Source organism: Myotis daubentonii, chromosome 6 (genome assembly GCF_963259705.1).
Source record: "Myotis daubentonii chromosome 6, mMyoDau2.1, whole genome shotgun sequence".
Classification (NCBI taxonomy): domain Eukaryota; kingdom Metazoa; phylum Chordata; class Mammalia; order Chiroptera; family Vespertilionidae; genus Myotis; species Myotis daubentonii.
Genome location: NC_081845.1, coordinates 55,500,003 through 55,525,372, shown reverse-complemented (window position 1 = coordinate 55,525,372; position 25,370 = coordinate 55,500,003). Strand labels below are relative to the sequence as shown.

Sequence of the window (25,370 nt, the reverse complement as noted above, 5' to 3'; positions counted from 1 at the left end):
CCTAGCTGGTGTGGCTCAGTGGTTGAATGTTGACACATGAACCAAGAGGTCCCCAGTTCCCTTCCCAGTCAGGGCACATGCCCGAGTTGCGGGCTTGATTCCCAGTGTAGGGTGTGCAGGAGGAAGCCGATCAATGATTCTCTCTCACCATTGTTATTTCTATTTCTCTCTCCCTCTCCCTTCCTCTCTCAAATTAATAAAAATATTTTAATTAATTAATTCATTAGCTAATTAAAATAAAATCATGGAGTCTGTGAAGGGAATCTTAACTCTAATTCAACAGCATTTACTTTTGACTACTTACTTCTATTTTTATTGAAAGAGAATATAAATACATTTACCAAAAAAGCCAACATACACATTCTAATAATATGAGTACTAAGAAGATAAATTTATGCCAGAGGTACAAAAGCAGGACTAGTAAAGGAGGACATAGTTTTTACAACACATGCTTTTTTTTGTAATCTTCAACCGAAGATATGCTGAGAGAGAGGAAGAGGGGAAGAGAGGAAGAGAGGGAGAGAGGGGGAAAGAGAGAGAGAGAGAGAGAGAGAGAGAGAGAGAGAGAGAGAGAGAGAGAGAGAGAGAGAGAGAAACATCACTTGGTTTCCTTCCACATGCTCTCCAACTGAGGATCAAACTTGAAACCCAGGTCCACTCAAGCCAGGCAAGACATGCATTTTATTTTATAACTAGAGGCCCGGTACATGAAATTTGTGTACTCAGCCTGGCCTCAGCCTGGCCTGCACCCTCTCGCAGTCTGGGAGACCTCAGGGAATGTCCAACTGACGGCTTAGGCCCGCTCCTCACGGGGAGGGGTCTAAGCCAGCAGTTGGACATCCTTAGCGCTGCCGCAGAAGCGTGAGCCCAGCTTCTGGCTGAGCAGCGCTCCCATGGGAGTACATTGACCACCAGGGGGCAGCTCCTGCGTTGAGCATCTGCCTCCTGGTGGTCAGTGCACATCATAATGACTGGTCGTTCTGCTGTTGGGCTGAAACCGGCTCTCTGACATCCCCCTACGGGTTCCAGATTGTGAGAGGGTGCCAGCCAGGCCGAGAGACCCCACTGGTGCAAGATCTGGGCCAGGGAGGGACATGGGAGGTTGGCCAGCCGGGGAGGGACTGCAGGAGGGCTCCAGGGCATATCCAGCCCATCTTGCTCAGTCCCTATCGGCCAGATCCCAGCAGCAAGCTAACCTACCAGTCAGAGCATCTGCCCCCTGGTGGTCAGTGCATGTCATAGCAACTGGTCGACCAGTCAACTGTATGCACCCTGGTGGTCAGTGCACATCATAGCAAGCAGCTGAGCAGCCTTAGCATATCATTAGCATATTACGCTTTGATTAGTTAAATGGCCAACTGGACGACCAGACACTTAGCATATTAGGCTCTTATTATATAGGATTATGCAAGTATTTTCCCCCAAGAATTTGGAATACTGGTTTTAAAAAAATTTATTTTATAAGCAGGGATTTAAAATAAGAAGACTAAGCTATGCTAAATCTCACTTCCAACTTCTTTACTGATATGATCTTGAACAAATGCTATAATTCCTTTGAGCCTCAGTTTCCAAAATTGGTAAATAGTTATTAACACTGAAAAGTTGTCATTCAAAATGTATAAGCAATTAAAATATCTGGTGTGATTATGCATTCATAGATAATATATATAAGTTAAATCACTAGATTTGAACTTATTCAACATCTGTCAGACATGAGAGATTTCTGCAGTCCTAGATAATAAGAAAATAAAGAAATCAGGCAAAAGATAAAAAGAATATAAAAGGAGGATAACCTTAGTGGGAATATAGCAAAATACAGATGCTGGAAAACAGGGCATAGACTAATCCCCACTAATCACTAGTGTATCTACTGCCTAACCAGTCAACACTTTTCAAACCACAAAAGGAAAAGACCCTAACATACATGACAAGGAGATAACTTCAGGATGAAAGACTGAATCCTTCTGCACAATTATTACTGAATTTAAATTAAACCAATGCGTCATATATAAAAACATTTCCAAGGTTCATGGAAGTACTTACATAGATAGAAAATGTCAATACAAGTTGGGGCAAAAGTAGGTTTATAATTGTGAGTATGTGAAACAATTTTTGTATTATTATTTATTAACTAGAGGCCCGGTGCACAGATTCATGCGCTGGTGGGGTCCCTCGACCTGGCCTGCAGAGATCAGGCCAAAACTGGCTCTCCGACATCCCCCAAGGGTTCCCAGATTGTGAAAGGGCGAATCTCAGGTGATGCACCCCGGAATCGGACTCCCTCCTCTCTGGTTCCGGGCATGTCACCCAAGAACCGCAGCTGCCAAGTCACTGCAGCTCAGCTCCTGCATTGAGCATCTACCCCCTGGTGGTCAGTGCGTATGATAGCTTCGGTCGGACGGTCAAACGGTCGGCCAGTCAGCCAGTCAGCCAGTCACTTAGGCTTTTATATATATAGGCTAGAGGCCCGATGCATGAAATTCATGCATGGGTAGGGTCCCTAGGCCTGGCTGGTGATCAGGACCAATCGGGCCTTCCGGCTGCCAGCTGGGACCTCCCTTCCCCTGTTGCTAGCTGCTGGCTGGGGTCTTCCTTTGTTCTGTGCCGCCCCCTGGTGGGCACCACACATCATAGTGAGCGATTGAACTCCCAGTCTCCTGGTCGAACTCCCAAGGGAACACTTTGCATATTAGCCTTTTATATTTATAGATTATTATGTTATTTTCCATATGAACAATTATAAACCTGCTTTGTTCCACCCTGTGTAATCCCTACTCTCAAGAGGCAGATTAAGAGAAAACACCAAGAGAAGAGGATAAATACGGATGAAGAGGTGAACCTTTAATTATTTCCTGAGTTAAAAACTGTGAGGCCAAGGAATTTAAAGAACAAATTTATGCACTGAAGAAATGAAAAATCAAAACTCTGAAAACCATTTTTGCAATTTTATCTAATTTACTATCATATTTAGAAAACCAGGACCATTAGATAAAATAACAGTCCTTACGAATTTCAGTAATTGCAATGTTATTACTCTGATCTAGAATTTAATAGTGATTTTTAATACGTTTTTATTGATTTGGGGGGGGGGGGAGGAGAGAAAAACATTGATGGGTTGGCTACCACACCCACTCTGACAAGGGGAACCAACCCGCAACCCTGGCATATGCCCTGACAGAAAATCGAACCAGCAACTTTTTTGGTGCACAGTACAACGCTCATCCAACTGAATCACACCAGCCAGAGCTAATGGTGATTTTTTAAATTGAGGACCCTTTTTTACATGAATAGCAGCAAATTAGCAACCCCTATCATGCAAAGACTCAACAATGAATTTCAGTCAAACTGGTCTGTCTATAAATGTAAAACATTCTCATAGAGATAAAATAATTTGAGGATTTTATTAAACTGATCAATTTGACTAAAAATGATTCAATTTACTCATAGTCTAAGTTAAAAGTATTTATCTTTAGAACAAAATAAAGACTATATTAAAAATCTTTTCCCATACAAAAATCTACACACAAATGTTTATAGCTCTATTCATAATTGCCAAAATTTGGAAGCAACCAAGACGTCCTTCAATAGATGAATGGATAAACAAAATGTGGCACATCTATACAATGGAATATGAGTAATAAAAAGAAATGAGCTATCAAGCCATGAAAAGACATGAAGGGACATTAAATGCATATTTCTAAATGAAAGCAGCAAGTCTACCTACATAACTCCAACTATATAATGTTCTGTAAAAGGCAAAAGTGTAGCGATCGGACTGAAGGATCCTGGGTTTGATTCCTGGTCGGGGCACATGCCCACGTTGCAGGCTCAACCCCCAGTAGGGGGAGTGCAGGAGGCAGCTGATCAATGATTCTCATCACTGATGTTTCTCTCTCTCTCTCTCATTCCCTCTCTCTCTCTCTCCTCTCTCTCTCTCCCCCCCCCTTCCTCCCTGAAACCAATAAAAATATATTTTAAAAAAATAAAAAAGACCAGCAGTTGCCAGGGTTTCATGAAGAAAGGAGGGAGGGATGAATAGGTGAAACAGGGAACTTTTGGGACAGTGAAACTATTTAGTGTGATATTATAATGGTGGATACATGCCATTATGCTTGTGTGTCAAAATCCATAGAATATGCAATAAAAAGAGCAAACCCTAGCCCTGGGGTTTGATCCCCAGTCAGCACACATACAAGAATCAATCAGTGAATGCATAAATAAGTAGAACAACAAATCGATATTTCTTTCTCTCTCCCCACTCCCCCTCCTTCTTCTCCTCTCTCTCTAAAATCAATATAAAAGAGAGCAAACACTAATAAAACTAGACTTCAGTTAATAATAATGTATCATTATTAGTATATCAATTGTAACAACTATCTATATATCTATATAAAAGCCTAAGTAACCGTTTGACCTGTAGCTATAATGCACACTGACCACCAGGGGGCAAATTCTCAACACTCAGGCATGAAAACAAGGAACAGACTGATAAATCTCAGAGGGAAGCAGGGAGAGGGGAGAGCGGGAAGAGATTAACCAAAGATCTTGCATACTAGAGGCCCGGTGCACAGATTCGTTCACTGGCGGAGTCTCTTGGCCTGGCCTGTGGGGACAGGGCCGAAACCAGCAGTCTGACATTCCCCGAGGGCTCCTGAATTGCGAGAGGGTGCAGGCCAGGCCAAGGGACCCCACCAGTGCATAAATCCATGCACCGGGCCTCTAGTACCAACATAATGCAAGATGTCAATAATAGGGGAATAGAGGGGATATATGGGAACTCTCTATACTTACTGCTCAATTTTTCTATAACCTTAAAACTTTTCTAAAAAAATTAAGTTTACTAATAAAAAAGTCATATTTTCTATGTTCTATTTTCATAGAGGTTTCTTTCTTATGTTCTTTAATAGTTAAGTAACGTTAACAAAATGGCTACAACAAAGTTACTATCTTCTAGTATGTTTTTGCCCATAACAGGACAAGATTTTTAAAATTAATTTTTTTGCTTAACAATTACAAACTCTATTCAAAAATCTCTTCTACTTTTTAACTATGTTGAAGTAAAACTATTTTTATTTGTTATAACATTATAAGATAAACCCAGAAAACATGTTTTAAAATATAATTTGAAATGTTTCTCATACCTGAGGAATGATTCACACCAAAGAACAAATAAACTAATAATTTACTTTAATTTCAACTCTGCCTAGGATATAATTTCCCCAAATGTACTCTGATTATATTCACTGATATTCTGAGGAAGGAAATATTGGCTTCATGCTCAAATGAGTTTGGGATGCACTGGGTTAAACAAAGTTAAAGCTATTTCTTTGCTGCAGGACTACTCAGAGATTTAGGTATGCTAATACTTACAGGGTATTTCCAGAAGAGGAATACAATACGTAGGAATTAACAGAAAACATGACCATGAAACCTCTTCTACATTGTCATCTTACATAGAATAGTATTCTGCAGAAGATACTGAGAAAACACTGACAAAGAATACCAAATGCAAACAAAAATAAAATCAGTTTGGCAAAGATGCAAGAACATAGCAAGAAACCATTTCATTTAAAAAGAAACATTTCGCCCTAACTGGTTTGGCTCGGCAGATAGAGTGTGGGCCTGCGGACTCAAGGGTCCCAGGTTCAATTCCAGTCAAGGGCACGTACCTTGGTTACGGGCACATCCCCAGTGGGGGGCGTGCAGGAGGCAGCTGATCGATGTTTCTCTTTCATGGATGTTTCTAACTCTCTATCCCTCTCCCCTCCTCTCTGTAAAAAATCAATAAAATATATTTTAAAAAATAATAATAATAATAAATAAAAAGAAACATTTCAGCTTGACCTAAGAGCAAGAAAAGTCCTAAATGAAGATTTCATCCTTTCAACCAGAAAAAAAAAATTGCTGAACATATGCTATGTGCAAATCATGACAGTATAAAGGCCAGGACACACATGAGAAACTGCAAATAGGTCATCCTGGCTAATGCACAATCCTCCTATATTATAAAAGGCTAATACGCAAATGGCAGAATGACTGGTTGCTATGATGCGCAATGACCACCAGAGGGCAGACGCTCAATGCAGGAGCTGCCCCCTGGTGGTCAGTGCACTTCCACGGGAGTGCTGCTCAGCCAGAAACCAGGCTCACGGCTGGCAAGTGCAGTGGCAGTGGTGGGAGCCTCTCCCGCCTCCGCAGCAGTGCTAAGGATGTCCGACTGCTGGCTTAGGACATCCCCCAAGGGCTCCCAGACTGTGAGAGGATACAGGCTGGGCTGAGGGACCCCCACCCACTGAGTGCATGAATTTTGTGCACCGGGCCTCTAGTACACAATAAAAGACAAAAGCAGATCAACATATTCAATGACAGAAAATAATTCAAATATACAGTTTAGACTCTACAGCAGTCATTAATTTTGGTTAGTAGGGAGGTACCATATAAGAATAGTAAAATTAATACAGCAGCAGTACATATAGGGTGTCCCAAAATTCACACAAGAAGTAATTTTGATAGAAAACACAGGTTTATAATTAAAAATTGTAAGTTTTTTATTGATTCATAAAGTATACAGTATAGGGGTATGTATGGAATAGAACATCGGGTAAATGGCCTCTGCGACTTTGCTGGCACATATGTAAAGCTGTGGTCTTCATTGGTCTTCATTGTCCCTGCTCCTGGGCCATAATTGGTACTTGGTAATGCTTATCAAATTGGAGGGATTGAAATCAAAGGGCAACAGATAGTAGAATCTGATTCAATAAACCAAGTAAATTAGGCTTTTATTTGTTGTTGTTGTTGTTAATGCTCATGCAAAATTCAAATCTTGCGTGAATTTTGGGACACCCTATAGGATAGGCAGTATATAGGATGGATAGTATATAGGCTAAGTCAAAATTGTGAAATCATTGAGGAGAAAAGGGGAAGAGATAGTGAGATATATTTTAGAGGAAGCAATGAAGGCAACAAAAAATCATCCAATATAACTCGAGAGTAATCAACCCGATATCTAAAAGTTAACTGTATTTTAATTTTCATAGATTGTTGAGTTTTCACAATCACTTATATGATTAACAAACTATTAAAAATTATTTCAGTTTAAAAGAGTACTCTCATAGCATTTTGAATACACCTGTTAATGTTTAAGTACCCATACTTAAATATTCAAGATGAAAGTTGATATATAAAAATAAAATCACTCAAACTTTATAGTAAAAAATTGTATTACCTTTCTGACTGGCTTTAACTATCACTTCTATATGCTTCATTGCTGCTTTTAATAGTTTCTTGGTTATAATAGATGGTATATCCACCTAGAAAAATTCAACATTAAAATAAAACTTTTAAAATAATTATCACTAAGTTACAATGACAAGAACACAATATATATTTAAGATAGGAATACATGGCCTTAAAAATGAGATGTTGGTATTTGGAATCTTTCAAAAACTTAATTTTAAGGGGAATCTACAACAACGGCACCCAGCGAACAGCTGCGAACCCGGGAACACCGGTTCCCAAGTGGAGTGTGCACGCAGATTCAGAGGAGCTCTGCACCCCCTCACGGAAAGGTCAGATTTCGCCTAGGATAAGGTGAGGTCTGTGATCTGGGCAGGAGAGAAAAACGCGCACGGTGGGAGCTGGAGGATCCAGGGAAGTCTGCGCCAGAAAGTCCACGGACGCTGGGGCTGGCGTGATATGCGAATGTGGAAGGAGATCTGCAGGGCTGCTAACAGAAGGGAACTCAAAAAATCAACTCATAGCTGAACTGGGCGCAAAAGGGCTGCTTAGACCAAGGGGGAAAAAGACTGCACAGATTTGCACCAGAGCCAGAGTTTGCGCACTTACTCTGGCTCTTTTTTCCTCTCTTTTTTTTTCCTCTTTAAAATCTTGCTTTTGATTACTAAGCCCAATACATAGGATCACCTAATTGGGGACACCCTAAGAAACTGCAGGGGAAAATTGTTTTTGTGGAACCTGGGGATCAGAGCGGGGAATAAAACCTTAATTTTAAGAGCACTTTATATTCTTAGATCATAGTAACTGTAGCTTTAGAAAATTTTTCTACCATAGTAATGAAAATATCTTAATATGCATGCCCTATGTAATAAATTTTTCTCACAATGTTTTATTCATGGTTTATTTCTTTGATGTGTTTTAAATGCTTTCAAGGAAAAATCTTTGAGACTATAAACTTGTGTTTACTAAGACTACCTGCAAATAAACTTTTTCATTCTGGAAACTAGTGACTATGGTAGGTTAGTGAGAGAGGATTGAGGGCTTATACGAACACCCATAAAATAAAATAACTAAAAATAAATTGCAAATAAAATAAATCACCAAAAAGAAAATTTATTGGACTTTGGCATTTGATAGGCTTTGTTTTCAAAATGGAAAAATGCCACATGTATTATTTTCTAGCCCCTTCCACTTGACTACAGGAGATAAATTCCCATGGAAATAAGTACTATTCTACAAAATCACTTTTCATGGCTGAGTAGGATTCTATAGATAGCATGTATACTAATTAACCAACAATCTTATCATAAAAAAAACAGGTTTTCATTTTAGAAATTAATTCTTCACATAATTTTTACATAAACTCTGACTATTTCTTTAAAATATATTGTTCAAAAATGGAATTAAATTTGGGAGTATAAACATTTTTAAATATTTTAATGAAGATTCCCAAACTGCCTTCCAGCATAAGAGTTATACCAATTTGGAGTCATACTTGCTTTGCCTGTTTCCCCACAATCATCATTAGTATATATTATCACTCTTTTTTATCTTTCAGGGGTAGTCAATCGATGTTTCTATCTCTCTCTCCCTCTCCCTTTCTCTCTCTGAAATCAATAAAAATATTTTTTAAAAGTCTATTATTTTAAATATATATGTATATTAAGGTATATTAAAGTATCTTATCAAAAAGTTATATTTGATGAAACAACATAGTTTAAGTATTATTGGCCATTTTATATTTTTCTTTTGTGAACTGCTTATTCATATTTTTTGCATATCTTTTCTATAGTGTTTGACTGTATTGTTCATTTCTTGAATGTATAGGAATGTTCAACAAGACTAATCTTTATTTTATATACTAATGGCAGAGATATTATATACTAATTTATTATAAATATATTAAATTCTACAGTAGACAAGTATGTGTGTCTATCACTAGCACACTATAAAAATATATCTGTAGGAAAAGACCGAAACATACACAAAATATGGCTCAAACATCTTTTTAAAAAGTAGGTCAAAATAATTACCATTTACACAGTAAATTCATCAAACTGGAACATGACTGTTTTTCCTATAGTTGTCTTTTCATTTCTAACTGCCACAAACCAAAATATCTAAGTATTAAAGTAAAACTGATCAATGAATCATAAGTGATCCACTCATTTTTTAATCTAAAAAAAGTGAAAAAAGAAAACACAAATATATACAGTATAGGATAAAGTAAATATAAGATTTTTAAAACTCTCTTTAGTAACCATAAGGCCTCAAATCCCCAAATTTCTCATTATAAACTTGTACCTTGTGAATCCTTCGAATTAAGACAGATGCAAAAAACCGTAGAGTAATCCTCAGTTCATCAACAAAGGACTCATCATCTGTTACATCCCTTCAATTAAGGAGAAAAACAAGAATTTAGAAGTCCAGAGAAATATACAGCTTCACTTTCTAGAAAGCAAGGGAAGTTTAGAGCTTCCTGGGTTTTTTCCATTTATTTATGCTATTTTTCTTTTGTTTCTTAACAAATAATACATTACATTACAGAATAAAAGACAAATATATATAAAAGAAAATAAATATCTCCCATAATTCTAGTACCAAAACAATCACTATTAACTAAATTGAAGTATATATTTCCCTGTAGACATCCATAATGTACATAGTCATATTTTTACAGTACCAAGATCATTTTCTAAGCAGCATCAAAAAATTTTCTAAGAAGCAAAACAAGGAATTTTGAAGAAGCAATTGAATTAAATTAATATACAATAAATTTTATATTTATTTAAAATATTTATAGATTAATAATATAAACTAATTCCAAATATAAAGAAAAAAGCATGTATTATTTGAAAAAGAAGAAACTAAAATTCAAATGCTTTTAAACAGAAATTCTGACAACCTTCTTCTGAGGAGCTACTTTTTATTTTCCTGAGATCTTGAGGTACCTAGGAGAGCTAGGACACTTCCCTAATCAAGATGTGTAATGGTGACATCCTGCACTTGAAGATGGTGCTACCTGTTAAGTCCCTAGGTAGAATAAGGAAGATAATTTACCAACCATGCTTCCCATTATTATAATATCCCAGGGAAACTTACACCATACACAAAAATAAACTAAAAATGGACAAAAGACTTAAATGTAAGACAAGAAACCATACAAATCTTACAAGAATCCATAGGCAGCAAAATATCAGACATATGTTGTAGCAATATCTTTACCAACACATCTCCTAGGACAGTGATGGCGAACCTTTTGAGCTCGGCGTGTCAGCATTTTGAAAAACCCTAACTTAACTCTGGTGCCGTGTCACATATAGAAATTTTTTGATATTTGCAACCATAGTAAAACAAAGACTTATATTTTTGATATTTATTTTATATATTTAAATGCCATTTAACAAAGAAAAACCAACCAAAAAAATGAGTTCGCGTGTCACCTCTGACACACATGTCATAGGTTCGCCATCACTGTCCTAGGACAATGGAAACTAAGGAGAAAATAAACAAATGGAACTACATCAAAATAAAAAGCTTCTGCACAGCAAAAGAAACCATCAACAAAACAAGACAGCCCACTGCATGGGAGAACAAATTTGCCAATGTTACATCCGATAAGGGTTTAATCTCCAAAATTTATAGGGAACTCATACAACTTAACAAAAGGAAGATAAACAGCCCTGGCTGGCTTGGCTCAGTGGATAGAGCCAAGGGTCCTGGGTTCGATTCCAGTCAAGGGCACATGCCCGTGTTGTGGGCTCGATCTCCAATAGGGTGCGTGCAAGAGGCAGCCAATCAATGATTCTCTCTCTCTCCCTCTTCCTTCCTCTCTAAAATCAATAAAAATATATTATAAAAAAAAAAGGAAGATAAACAATCCAATCAAAAAATGGGCAAAGGACCTAAACAGACACTTCTCAAAAGCGGACATACAGAAGGCCAAGAGACATATGAAAAAAAAATGCTCAAAGTCACTAATCATATGAGAGATGCAAATCAAAATGACAATGAGGTACCATCTCACATCTGACAGAATGGCTATCATCAACAAATCAACAAACGACAAGTGCTGGTGAGGATGCGGAGAAAAAGGAGCCCTAGTGCATTGCTGGTGGGAATGCAGACTGGTGCAGCCACTGTGGAGAAGAGTATGGAGTTTCCTCAAAAAATTCAAAATGGAACTCCTATTTGACCCAGTAATCCCAATTCTAGGAATATATCTCAAGAAATTAGAAATACCGCACTAACTGGTTTGGCTCAGTGAATAGAGCGTTGGCCTGTGGACTGAAAGGTCCCAGGTTCGATTCCAGTCAAGGGCATGTACCTTGATTGCAGGCACATTCCCAGTCGGGAGTGTGCAGGAGGCAGCTGGTTGATGTTTCTCTCTCATCGATGTTTCTAACTCTCTAACCCTCTCTCTTCCTCTCTGTAAAAAGACAATAAAATATATATATTTTTTAAAAGAAATCAGAAATACCAAGCAGAAAGAACATATGCACCCCTATGTTCATAGCAGCACAATTTACAATAGCTAAGATTTGGAAACAGTCTAAGTGCCCATCAGCAGATGAGTGGATTAAAAAATTGTGGTACATCTACACAATGGAATACTATGCTGCTGTAAAAAAGAAAAACTTTTACCATTTGCAACACCATGGATGGAACTGGAGAGCATTATGCTAAGTGAAATAAGCCAATCTGAGAAAGTATCACATGATCTCATGATTTGTGGAATATAATGAACAACATAAACTAATGAACAAAAATAGATACAGAGACATAGAAGCATCTAACAGACCAACAAACCTCAGAGGGAAGGCGGAGGGGTGGGTAAGAGATCAACCAAAGGACTTGTATGCATGCATATAAGCATAACCAATGGACACAGACAGTAGTGGGGTGAGGGCATGTGCTGGGGGGTGGGAGTGGGCAGGGAGAGGTCAATGGGGGGAAAAGAAGACATATGTAATACTTTCAACAATAAAGAATTTTTTAAAAATATCCCAGGGAAAGGAATATTACAGCATCAATAGCTATACTAAGGAAAAATACATACTTTAACATTTAGAAATACAGATATATTTTATGTCTAAAGAGCCATAACATGGTAGGTTGGGAAGGGAGAGAAAGTTTTTATAACAGGATTTATTTTATAAAAGGACTCTCACCATTAACTTTACTTAAATGGCAAATTCCCCATACTTAAGACAGAATCCAACATAAAAAATTAATTTACAGAGCTTTTCAGGAAAATATGACACATAAACTTGGTATTAAATTTGTTTTAATACACTATAGATCAATTCAACCACTAGCATTTTTAATTAGAAAATTCAAAATACACTAAATCAATATAAAATTAGGGTAGGTGTCATTAAATATTACATCTATAAGTCATATAGGTATAACTGTTCAATATATAACTAAATATCTGATGCTTCTGTAAGAAAACATGTATTCATTTTTTAGATCTAAACTATTTTCTATATTCTGCAAGGTATAGGACACTTGTACATCTATAGCACATGTGGAAAACGAAGTTACTTTGAAAAAATCTTAATATTTTAGGAAAATTATCTTTCAATTTAATAAAACATATGAATATAAATTTTTCTTCTAAATGTATAATTATTTTAAATATAAAAAGTATTAAATCATTTATTATATTTAGGAGTAATAAAAAATTCTACAAGTTACTTTTCTTTCAAAAAGTGGCCTAAGATTTTTTCCTCTTTGTTATCACTAAACTATTAATTGACTTCCTACATCAGTGGTTATTAACTAGGGCCAATTATACCTCCCAGGTAACATTTAGCAATCTCTAAAGATATTTTTGGTGGTCACAACTAGAAGGAGGAGGGAGTGCTACTAGTATTTAGTGGAAAAGGCCAGGGGTTCTACTAAATATCCTTTAATGCACACACAGTACAGCACCTCACAACAAAGAATTTCTTCGCCTAAAATGTCAATAGTGCCAAAATTGAGAAATCCTGGCCCACGCTAAAATACATCATTAGCACGTTTCACTTAATGGTATTTATTATACTGAAGGAAAAAGGTGTTATAGAAAGAACATACCTGTACCACGGATAAACAAAGTTTTCCAACACTAATTCAAGAACCTGCATAAAAATAAAAACCTGCATAAAAATTATGTTTTAAAGAAAAATTAAGTAAATTCTGGGAAAATAAACTACTAATATATATTATTGAATATATATATATATATATATATATATATATATATATATATATATATATACCAATTTTGTTAGCCCAATTACTAACATCATATACATGACAAAATGCCTATGTCAACCTTACATGGTGGTTGTGATGATCAAAGAGAACATGAGAAAACACTTTGAAAACCATAAAACTCCATAAAAAATAAAGTTATTATTAGAATGACATACACATTTCTAAATATTCCCATAATGAAAAATTTCTTTTAAAAAACTTTAAATTGTTCCTGAATCTGAAGCTTCACTGAACCAAGAAAGTTCTTTGGAAAGAAGGAAAATAAGCTACTTTTTTGTATTTTTTTTAATATATATTTTTATTGATCTCAGAGAGGAAAGAGAGGGAGAGAGAGACAGAAACATCATGATGAGAGAGAATCATTGATGGGCTGCCTCCTGCACATCCCCTACTGGGGATCGAGCCGCAACCCAGGTATGTGCCCTTGACCAAAATCGAACCCGTGACCCTTCAGCCCGCAGGCCGACACTCTACCCCCTGAGCCAAACTGGCTAAGGCCTTCTTTGTATTCTGAACTCTCTCTGTAAATCAGTATTCCCAGAATAAAATGAAGAAACAAGTAGATAACTACACGTATTTGACCCCTTTTTAAAAGGGTCAAAATTAGATGTCAGTGATTTCTTTGAAGGGGGGATAGTGACTAGAAGGGAGCAAGAAGGAACTTCTAGGTTGCCCAGTGCTGGTTATATAGATATGTTCACTTTGTGAAAATTTTAGCTGCACAAGTTATATTGAAAAAGCAACAAAACCAACCTTGTATATTAAATCTTCCATTTTTTTTTTAGTCTGGTATAGCAGTACGTTTTAATTTTTAAAAGGACTTGCAGCACTGGGCAGTAACTTTAAAAAGCAGCAGGGAGGGAATGAAACAATGTACTCAATCTGACTATATCCTATCTAATAAAAGAGAAACATGGTAATTAGCCATACCTCCGCTACCCTTCCCATTGGCTAATCAGGGAGATATGCAAATTAACTGCCAGCCAAGATGGTGGCCGGCAGCCAGGCAGCTTGAAGCGAACATAAGGCTTGCTTGCTTCAGTGACGGAGGAAGCCAACGTTCCCTGCCTGCCACTGCTGGCCTCTGAGCTTGCAGTTTGAAACATTGTTACAAATATAGAAGCTAAACAAAACCCCAGAAACCTGCTTTCAGCCAGCCAGGATCTCAGAGCTGGAGTTGAAAAAGTGTTTAGATTATAGAACCCAAACAAACCAGATACCTGCTCTCAGCAACCGAGGCCTCAGAGCTGGAGCCAAGCCTCAGAGCTAAAGCTGGCCCAGAATTTAAAAAAAAAGAAAAAAAGGAACGGTTGGGAGCTTCACTCACCCGCCAGCCTGAAAACAGCCCTCAGCCCCTTACCCAGACTGGCCAGGCACCCCAGTGGGAACCCCCACCCTGAAGGGGGTGTGACCAGTTGCAAACAGCCATCATCCCCTCACCCAGGCTGGCCAGGCACCCAAGCGGGACCCCCACCCTGACCCAGGACACCCTTCAGGGCAAACCAGCCGGCCCCCACCCATGCACCAGGCCTCTATCCTATATAGTAAAAGGGTAATATGCCTCCCAGCACCGGGATCAGCATGACAGGGGGCAGCGCCCAAACCTCCTGATCGCCCTGCGGCTCTGTGTGTGACAGGGGGCGGGGCCACAACCTCCCTATCCGCCCTGCTCTGTTCATGACAGGGGAAGGCGCCCCAACCCCCTGATCAGCCCTGCTGTGTGCCTGATAGGGAGGAGCTCCCCAACCCCCTGATTGAACTGCGGCTCTGTGTGTGACAGGGTGCGGCGCCCCAACCCCCTGATCGGCCCTGCTCTGTGTGTGACAGGTGCGGCGCCCCAACCCCCCCCCCCCCTCACGGGCCCTGCTCTGTGTGTGACAGGGTAGAGCCATAACCTCCCCATTGGCCCTGCCCTGAGTGTGAGAGTGGCGGCACCCCAGCCCCCTGATCAGCCCTGCTCTGTGGGTGATAGAGGGCGGCGCCCCAACCCCCCGCCCCCCACATGGGCCCTGCTCTGTGTGTGATGGGGTAGAGCCATAACCTCCCCATCGGCCCTGCCCTGAGTGTGACAGGGGGTGGTGCCCCAACTCCGCTATCAGCCCTACTCTGTGAGTGACGGGGGGAGCTCCTCAACCCCCTGATCGGCCCTGCTCTGTGCATGACAGGGGGGAGCTCCCCAACCCCCTGATGGGCTCTGCTCTGTGCATGACAGGGGGGAGCTCCCCAACCCCCTGATCGACCCTGCTCTGTGCGTGACAGGGTACGGAGCCCCAACCCCCTGATTTGCCCTGCTCTGTGAGTGACAGAGGGTGGCGCCACAACCTCCCCATCGACCCTGCCTTGAGTGTGACAGGGGGCGGTGCCCCAACCCCCCAATTGGCCCTACCCTGAGCGTGACTGAGGGTGCCATCACAACCTCCCAATCCGCCCTGCTCTATGCATGACAGGGTGCGGCGCCCCAACTCCCCAATCGGCCCTGCTCTGAGCCCGACCACGGGCTGCACCTAGGGATTGGGCCTGCCCTCTGCCACCTGGGAGCAGGCCTAAGCCAGCAAGTCGTTATCTCCCGAGGGGTCCCAGACTGCAAGAGGGCAAAGGCCAGGCTGAGTTACCCCTCTCCCCCCTGAGTGCACAAATTTTTGTGCACCGGGCCTCTAGTCTACACTAATAAAAGACAAATATGCAAATTGACTATGCCTTTGCTTTAAGTCACGCCCACCAGCCATTCAGAGTGGCTATATGCAAATTAACCCAACCAAGATGGCGGTTAATTTGCATATACTGCCTGGGAGCCAAGACTGAAGACAACGTGGAAGCGAAGTGCTACAGAAGGGAGCAAAGTAGAGGCGGCGGAGACAGGAATGGAGCCAAGGATGCGGAGGCAGGAGGCGGGAGGGGAAACCCAGGAGCAGCGGCTGGGAGCGGGAGGGCAAACCCAGCCGGAGCAGATGGGAGCAGGAGGGCAAACCCAGCCGGAGCAAATGGGAGCAGGAGGGCAAACCCAGCCAGAGCAGATGGGAGCGGGAGGGCAAACCCAGCTGCAGCAGCTGGGAGCAGGAGGGGAAACCCAGCCAGAGCTGCTGGGAGCGTGAGGGGAAACCCGCCACAGCGGCTGGGAGCAGGAAGGGAAACCCAGCCAGAGCTGCTGGGAGCGGGAGCGGGCTTCGCTCCCTTTTCTGCTTTGCTCCAGTCATGGAAGCCCTATTCTTGCAGGAATCTTCCTGCAACGGGCCTCTAGTATATTTATAAAAGCCTAAGTGACCATTAGACCGTTAGACCGGTAGCTATGACGCGCACTGATCACCAGGGGGCAGGCGCTCCGACCAGTAGGTTTAGCTTGCTGCTGGGGTCCGGCCAATCGGGACTAGGCAAGACGGGCCAGACATGCCCTGGAGCCCTCTGCGGTCCCTCCCCAGCCGGCTGGCCCTGATCAGCCCTGATCAGGACTGGGCAAAGATGGTCCCAGTCAGCGGCCCGATCAGGGACTGGGTGAAATGGGCTGGATACTCCCTATAGCCCTCCTGCGGTCCCTCCCTAGCCCCGATCGTGCACCGATGGGGTCCCTTGGCCTAGCCTGCACCTTCTCGCAATCTGGAACCCCTTGGGCGGATGTCCGTAGGCCAGGCCAAGAGACCCCACCCGTGCGCAAATCTATGTACCAGGCCTCTAGTATATCTAGACAGCAATAATGAAGGTTGTGGATTCTCTAAAAAGTAAGATAACAAGATTTGGATTTTTTTACTATAAAAATTGAACATTAATGATATCAGTTGGGATATAAACAGGGATAGGACACAGAGTGGAGATTAGAAAATTTACCATTAAACATTTAGTTTTACTTTATTCCCCATATCCAGTAAGACCAATCACCAAATCCCACAGATTTTACATCCTAAGTAGCTCTTTTCAGTTCCTCATCATCTCACCCCTATATTGTAGCAATAGCCTCTAAACTAGTCTCCCTCCTTACAGGCTAGCTCCCATCCCCAACCCCCACAGAGCTGCCAAAATGACCTAAAACATTTGACCACATCGCTTCCTTGCATGAAACCCTCAATATATCAAAGTAAGAAAAGTGAAGCTGCACTGGTTTTTGAAGGGGCAGGAGAAAGCTGCATACCAGGCAGTTATCATTTATTCCCTTTTTACCTCCCACTGCATCCTGTAAGTCACAACTAAAAATTCTAGTTACACGGTTGAAAGTCACTGGCTTCCATGATCCATTAAACTTCTTCAGCATGGCCCTTTAAGTCTTCTGATTATCTTATTTCTAAATGGTTATATAAAAACTGGTTAAGACCCTAGCCAGTTTCGGTCAGTGGATAGAGTGTCGGCCTGCGGACTAAAGGGTCCTGGGTTTGATTTCAGTCAAGGGTACCTGCCTCGGTTGCCAGCTTGATCCCCAGCCTTAGTTGGGGCAGGTGGGGGAGACAACCAATCAATGTCTCTCTCACATCGATGTTTCTCTCTCTGTCTCTCCCCCTGCAGTTTACTCTCTCTAAAAATCAATGGAAAAATACCCTTGGGTGAGGATTGACAGAAAACAAAAGCTGGTTAAAAACTAAGCCCGACCTGAGTTTTAGAATGAGCTCTGCTACCAACCAGCTATGAAACCTGAGAAAATTACTTAAACTCTCTGAACCCGTTTTGGTTAAATAATCTATTAACAGCACCTACTTCACAGGTTGTGTGATTACAGAAATAATGCAAGTACAGTGATTAGCACAGTGTCTATATAGTAAATTATCAATAAATATTAATTATTAGACTATTGTCTCTCTTGCCTAGCCAGTTTGGCTCATTGGATGGAGTGTCTGCCTGTGGACCAAAGGGTCCCAGGTTCCATTCCAGTCAAGGGCACATACCTCGGTTGCAGGCTCCTCCCCAGCCCAGGCCCTGCTCGAGGCGTATGCAGGAGGCAACCGATCGATGTGTTTCTCTCACATCAATATTTCTCTTTGTCTTTCCCTCTCTCTTCCACTCTCTCTAAAAATCAATAGAAAAATATCCTCGGGTGAAAATTAAAAAAAAAAAAAAAGAAGAATATTGTCTCTTCATTGTCCACATCCTGCTTCACATTTTACCCTCCAGTTTACTGAACATTACACCTTGTTTCAAAGCCTCTCTTTCCTTTCAAAAGCTCTTCCCAAAAACTTAAATACCTTTCCTACACTATCAGTCTGGCAAACTTCTAGTCATACTTCCTGATTGCCCTTCTCAACACTTTATGCACTTCTTCCTCTGTACTAATAATACACTTTATACATTTGTTCCATTATTCCCTGCATTACATTATATTGTAATTACCTGTTTATATGGGGAACTTCCCTCCTAGACTGAAGTTCCTAGAAGAAAGGAACCATACCTTACTGCTCTTTTCATTTCTACGGCCTAGTCCAGCTTCTGCCTATATAAAAACATCTCAAAATATGTTTTTAAATTTCGAGCTAATATTTATCAAACACCAAAAGTGCCAGACGCTAGGTAAAGAGCTTTGCTACATTTCCTCTTTTTTTAAAGAAATAAATGAAGTGTCAAAGACATAAAAAATACTCTTGTTAGAAGTCTTGTCTTCAACAGACTTCAAATCAGCAATCTCCAACAGAAATATAATGTGAGCCACATATATTATTTTATTTTTTAATCCTCACCCGAGGATATTTTTCCATTGATTTTAGAGACAGTGGGAGAAGGAAAGACAGAGAGAAATATCGATGTGAGAGAAACTCATCAACTGGTTGCCTCCTGCACGACCTCTGAGCAGGGCCCAGTCTGGGGAGGAGCATGCAACCAAGGAACCTGCCCTTGACCAGAGTCAAACCCAGGACCCTTTGGTCCACAGGCCTACACGCTATCCACTGATCCAAACTGGCTAGGGCAGCCACATATATAATTTTAAATATTCTAATAGCTACATTTTAAAAACAAAACAGGTGAAATCAAGTTAATGATATATTTTATTTAACCCAATATATCCAAAATTTATCATTTCAACTTATAATCAATAAAATCTTTAATAGCATATTTTTCATTCCTTTTTCCTTACTAAGTCCTCAAAATCCAGTATATATCTTACACATACAGTACATTGCAACCATTCCAAGTGTTTATTGGTAGCCAGATGTGGGTAGTGGCTACCATATTGGATAGCACAGTCTTAAATGTCCTGAAAAAATCCTTACAGTGAAAAAAGTCACCAATGTCACCCCAATACATTTAATTTAAAAAAAGACCTTACAGAAGAAATGGGAAAAAAAAAAAAACACAAAAAACGCCAGGAGTTTGGCATTTATGCAGCACACTTTCAGCCACAGCAGGATAAAAAACTGGGGAAAAAGATAATTAGGCAGGATACAGATGTCTAAAGCTATTCTTTGACTAATTATCATTCAATTTAATTTAGCTACCAACAATGTATCTGGCCCTGCACTTGGTGCTGGGAACAAATGAGACTCCATTGCCTGCCTGCAAGAACTTGACTGCTTCCTCAGATCAATGGAGAAGACATGTCTTTAAAAGAAATAACTAAAATATATAATATGGTACCAAAAAGGTACATATAAAATGTTGGTTTGAACAAAGATAAGAGAACATGCTTTCTATTCCCAAATTATGCAGAAACAGTGAAAAGTATCCCATTCTCTGTTCTACCCTTCAGCTAGTCAAAAGTAAGGTCATAATTCAGTAAGATACACAATTTGCTCCCTGTTGCTCAGGTCCCTCCTTTGAAATTGCAATTGGTTATTTCTACTGCCCTATCCTAAAAATGACTGTTTATAAGAGTAAAGCAATAACTAGGTTAAACAGTACTTTATTTGGCTAAAATGTCCATTTAAATTAGACATGGGATCCAAAAACATTTCTAGCTTATCATTCAAGCCCCATCTTTCATAATAATCAACTACCTAGCCAGGGACTGATTAGGTAGAATATATACTGAGATGCTCCATAATTAAATTTTCCATAGGTATTTAATTAAATCAGTTACCTCTGAGAGAGATGCATCAACCTTGGAAGAAATTTTCATGTCTAGCCATGGCTGGTAGTTTTCAAGTAGCAAGGAAGGCCTAAAGAAAATCATACAATTAAATTGCCTGCAATCCAAAATGTAACTGGAAGGATCAACAAATAAAAATATTTAACTTACCTATGTCGTTTACATTTCACTTTACCACAAACAGCACAGCTGCGACCTTGAGGAAATAATTCCTGAAGTCCTAACTGCTAAAAAAGCAAAATTGGGGAAGGGGAAGGTGGAAATTTGTCTTTACTTCACTTATCATCTTTACAAAAGAGAATCAATTTTTCCAAAGCTTGTTAATCAATGTATGAATTCAGAGCGTTTTTTTAATTATTGTCTGCTTTAACACTAAAACCATTCTTTGTAATAAATACTACATGCTAAACTAAATAGACAACAGAGAAAAAACATCTTTTACAATACTTAAGCCAAGTTCCCAAGGTTATAATTCAAGTCAATTTTTATGGTCGTTTATAAAAAAAAATCAATCTATATTTGAAAATAATACTCTACAGCAAAAGTATAAGAAAAAACTATTTTCTATCTGATAACTAGTAAGGTTACAAAGCACCACTTTCAGCTGTGTTTTCTCTGCATTTAATACCAAGAAACCTGAGATGAGGGACTGTACCAACTTGAAGAATTATCAAGTAAGACTTCAAGATATCCCACTAAATCCTGATCTACATACTAGGGACTTTGCCTACCAGAAATAGATTCAATACACTACCATCTTTATCAAATTTCAGAAATACAAATTATTTTGGTTAAGCAAACTGCCTAATTATCTCACTGTTTGTTTCTATGAAACAAATAGATATTTAGGAAATTAATGGGGTTGATTTCATTGTGCCTGTGCCTCAGGATCACCTGGAAAGCTTTTTAAACAAGTACTGATTACAAGGCTATTATAGAACTACTCAATTAAAATCTATAGGGCCCAGGAATCTTAATTCTTAAAGATTTCCCAGGTGATTCTACACTACAACCAACGTTGGGAACCTCTGTTTTTATTTATTGTCCTCATAGTCAATATGCAGGTAGAGAACACACTGCAACTTTAAATCCCAACTTTCTGAGAATTTTGTATTTTCTTTTTATAGCTCCTCCTTAGAGAACTGCAGACTTTAAAAATATAAACATACATAAATTTCACTTTGAAAATGTTCTGATGTCTTCCATTAAGTAGCAGATATGTATTTTTTAAAAAATTACTTCTTTAACATGTTTTCAATAATAATATCAAACAGCACAGGATCAGACATATTGACTTTTATAAATAAGAACACATAAATTTTACCTTGGGTTTGTATTTTATTGTGAAGAGCATATTTGGTAAGAGAGAATCAGGTCCTAATGAGCAGTAGAATGTGACAACTCCAGCAACAAATGACCAGAAGATCATTAAAATATGAAGATACCTTAGAAATAAATAAAAATAATTATTAGAACCAAAAAAAATAACACTAAGTTGTCCCTTTATTGATTTAACAAGTATTTATTAAGCACCTATTATATTAGACTGAAGGAATTTCTCCAATCATGATTTTCTATAATGTAACCAACTATAAGAATCACAGAATGTATGCTATCAAAAGAACATTTCACTTAAAGTATAAAGAAGCATATTTTGTAAGGTTTATAAATATCTAATCACGATGTTATACAACTGAAACTAATATACTGTATTGTCAACTGTAATTAAAAATAAATTTTAAGCCCTAACCGGTTTGGCTCAGTGGATAGAGCATCAGCCTGCAGACTAAGGGTCCCGGGTTCGATTCCGGTCAAGGGCACATCCCCAGTAGGGAATGTGCAGGAGGCAGCTGATCAATGTTTCTCTCTCATTGATGTTTCTAACTCTCTATCCTTCTCCCTTCCTCTCTGTAAAAAATTAATAAAATATATTTTTAAAATAAATAAATAAATAAAAATTTTAAAAATAAATAAAATGGAGAAAAAGCTATAGGTAAGTATAAGGAAGTATAAATTTTCACTATTTCCTAATTTGGTACCTAAGTTGTCATGTTTAACTAGCATATACTACATTCTTCCAGAATACCTTCTAATCCTATCTAATAAAAGAGAAACATGGTAATTAGCGTACATCCACTACCCTTCCCATTGGCTAATCAGGGCGATATGCAAATTAACTGCCAGGCAGCTTGAAACTAACATGAGGCTTACTTGCTTCAGTGACGGAGGAAACCAACGTTCCCTGCCTGCCTTGCCGGCCTCTGAGCCTGCAGTTTCAAACATTGTAACAAATATAGAAGCTAAACAAAACCCCAGAAACCTGCTTTCAGCGAGCCGGGATCTCAGAGCTGGAGTTATACATTGTTTCGATTATAGAACCGAAACAAACCAGATACCTGCTTTCAGCAACCGAGGCCTCAGAGCTGGAGCCAGAGCTAAAGCTGGCCCAGAATAAAAAGAAAAAGAAAAAAAGGAGCAGTTGGGAGCTTCAGCCCTCAGCCCCTCACCCAGACTGGCCAGGCACCCCAGTGGGGACCCCTACCCTGAAGGGTGTGTGACCAGCTGCAAACAGCCATCATCCCCTCACCCAGGCTGGCCAGGCACCCCAGTGGGGACCCCCACCCTGATCCAGGACACCCTTCAAGGCAAACCAGCCGGCCCCACCCATGCACCAGGCCTCTATCCTATATAGTAAAAGGGTAATATGCCTCCCAGCACCGGGATCAGCATGACAGGGGGCAGCGCCCAAACCTCCTGATCACCCTGTGGCTCTGTGTGTGACAGGGGGCGGGGCCACAACCTCCCTATCCGCCCTACTCTGTTCATGACAGGGGAAGGTGCCCCAACCTCCTGATCAGCCCTGCTCTGTGCCTGATACGGGGGAGCTCCCCAACCCCCTGATTGCCCTGCGGCTCTGTGTGTGACAGGGTGCAGCGCCCCAACTCCCCAATCAGCCCTGCTCTGAGCCCAACCAGGGGCTTCACCTAGGGATTGGGCCTGCCCTCTGCCACCCGGGAGCAGGCCTAAGTCTGGAGGGCATTATCTCCCGAGGGGTCCCAGACTGCGAGAGGGCACAGGCCAGGCTGAGGGGACCCCTCTTCCCCCCGAGTGCACAAATTTTTGTGCACCAGGCCTCTAGTATTCTAATAATATTGTACTATTCATACCCCACCAAAATTCTGATTTTGCATTAAATTAAAAAAAAAAAATTTTACTGAGTACCTATTTTATTCCCCCCAGTACTAGGCCCTGGGGATATAATAGGAAACAGAAGTGCCATGGTATCTGTTTGCATGGAAAATGCTGTGTGGTCCCTGACCAGTTTGGCTCAGTGGCTAGAGCGTCGGCCTGTGGACTGAAGAGTCACAGGTTCGATTCCGGTCAAGGGCATGTACCTTGGTTGCAGGCACTTCCCCAGTGGGGGATGTGCAGGAGGCAGCTGATCAATGTTTCTCTCTCATGGATGTTTCTGACTCTCTATCCCTCTCCCTTCCTCTCTGTGAAAGATCAATAAAATATATTTTTTTAAAAAAGAAAATGCTGTGTGGTATGTGTAACAAGTGAGTGAGTGCAATACAGTGTGATCATGAGTTCAATATTATGACAGAGAAAGTACTCATGATATCAGAACACCTCAGGCAGAAGACACAGCCCAAAACTGAAAGGACAGAAAATTCTTTCAGCAAAAGAAAGTAATTTTTATGGAAAAACTAAGAGTGAGTAGGAGAAAAACAACAGAAGGGCATAGGGTTAGAGAAATGAGGGTCTGGACAGGAAGTATGGGAAATCAAATGAGATAAGTAAGTAGGCTAAGCACAGTTATAAGGCAGAAACTGCTTTAAGATGAATCTAAAAAAAACACAGAAGCCAGATAATATAGTGTCATATAATAAGTCATGTTAAGGTGTCTCAATACAGGCAGCCCTCACATGCACAGTTGTGATATTCACGAATTTCAGTTACCATGATTTTATGAAACACCAGCCCCTAACAATACAGTTCAAATTCTAATTACCACATTATGTTTAACTGTGAGAAAATGCATAAAGTACAAAGTTTGGTGCTAGCTCTTGAGTCCACAACTCAGTACATATGTAATGAGAAGAGAATGAAGCTAGTCCACAGAGAGAAGAAAAAGGGAGGTGAAGAAACAGCCACTGCATCATTTTACTAAGTGCTCTCTCACTCAGCATTTAAAACATAAACAGAGTTACCACCCACTCAAAAAATAGACATGGCTTAATGCTGCCACTAAATGAAATACAAACCCCTTAGATCTTAATGGTCCCTTTCGTTCTGGTCACAACTCACATTTATAACTTATTTTTCCCCATTCCTTTATACAAAGCTTCACTCTCACCAAAATAGCATACTTGACATCAAGCTATTTAAAACAAAACAAAACAAAAAACTATGGTAACCACCATTCTGTTGTCTGTATCTATGAGTTTTTGTCTGTCTGTCTCATGTCACCTCAATAAATTTATGTCTGGAAACTAACTCAAGTTATAGAGGTATTCACAGAGAAAATAATGAAATTCATATCCACAGCTGCTTATCAAAAATCATTTTAAGCCAGACAGATATGACTCAGAATTCTTACTTTTTTAGGATTCTTAAACCGTGCTATACTTCATATTTCATATTATAACCCTATGAGATCTGATTCAGTACTCCATAATCAGATGTTAATATTTTTTTTTTAATATATTTTATTGATTTTTTACAGAGAGGAAGGGAGAGAGATAGAGAGCTAGAAACATCGATGAGAGAGACATCGATCAGCTGCCTCCTGCACATCTCCTACTGGGGATGTGCCCGCAACCCAGGTACATGCCCTTAACCGGAATCGAACTTGTGACCTTTCAGTCCG

At 40.0% G+C, this 25,370-nt stretch overlaps 1 protein-coding gene across 13 annotated transcripts in view; it reads right to left on the bottom strand.

The window, feature by feature from the left end:
• Positions 1–25,370, bottom strand: part of SNX14 (sorting nexin 14) — a 72,461-nt gene that overhangs the window by 37,028 nt on the left and 10,063 nt on the right. For 6 of the 13 annotated variants that reach the window (XM_059701055.1, XM_059701051.1, XM_059701053.1 and 3 more), the window contains exons 2-7: positions 21,822–21,942; positions 20,648–20,724; positions 20,489–20,567; positions 13,318–13,379; positions 9,541–9,628; positions 7,226–7,310 (exon numbers count right to left, since the gene is read on the bottom strand). In XM_059701055.1, the coding sequence (XP_059557038.1) occupies positions 7,226–7,310; positions 9,541–9,628; positions 13,318–13,379; positions 20,489–20,567; positions 20,648–20,724; positions 21,822–21,942 (512 nt within the window). Of the gene's footprint in view, positions 1–7,225; positions 7,311–9,540; positions 9,629–13,317; positions 13,380–20,488; positions 20,568–20,647; positions 20,725–21,821; positions 21,943–25,370 lie in introns of those variants that run through there. The other 7 variants (XM_059701045.1, XM_059701054.1, XM_059701049.1 and 4 more) reach the window with 4 other exon arrangements.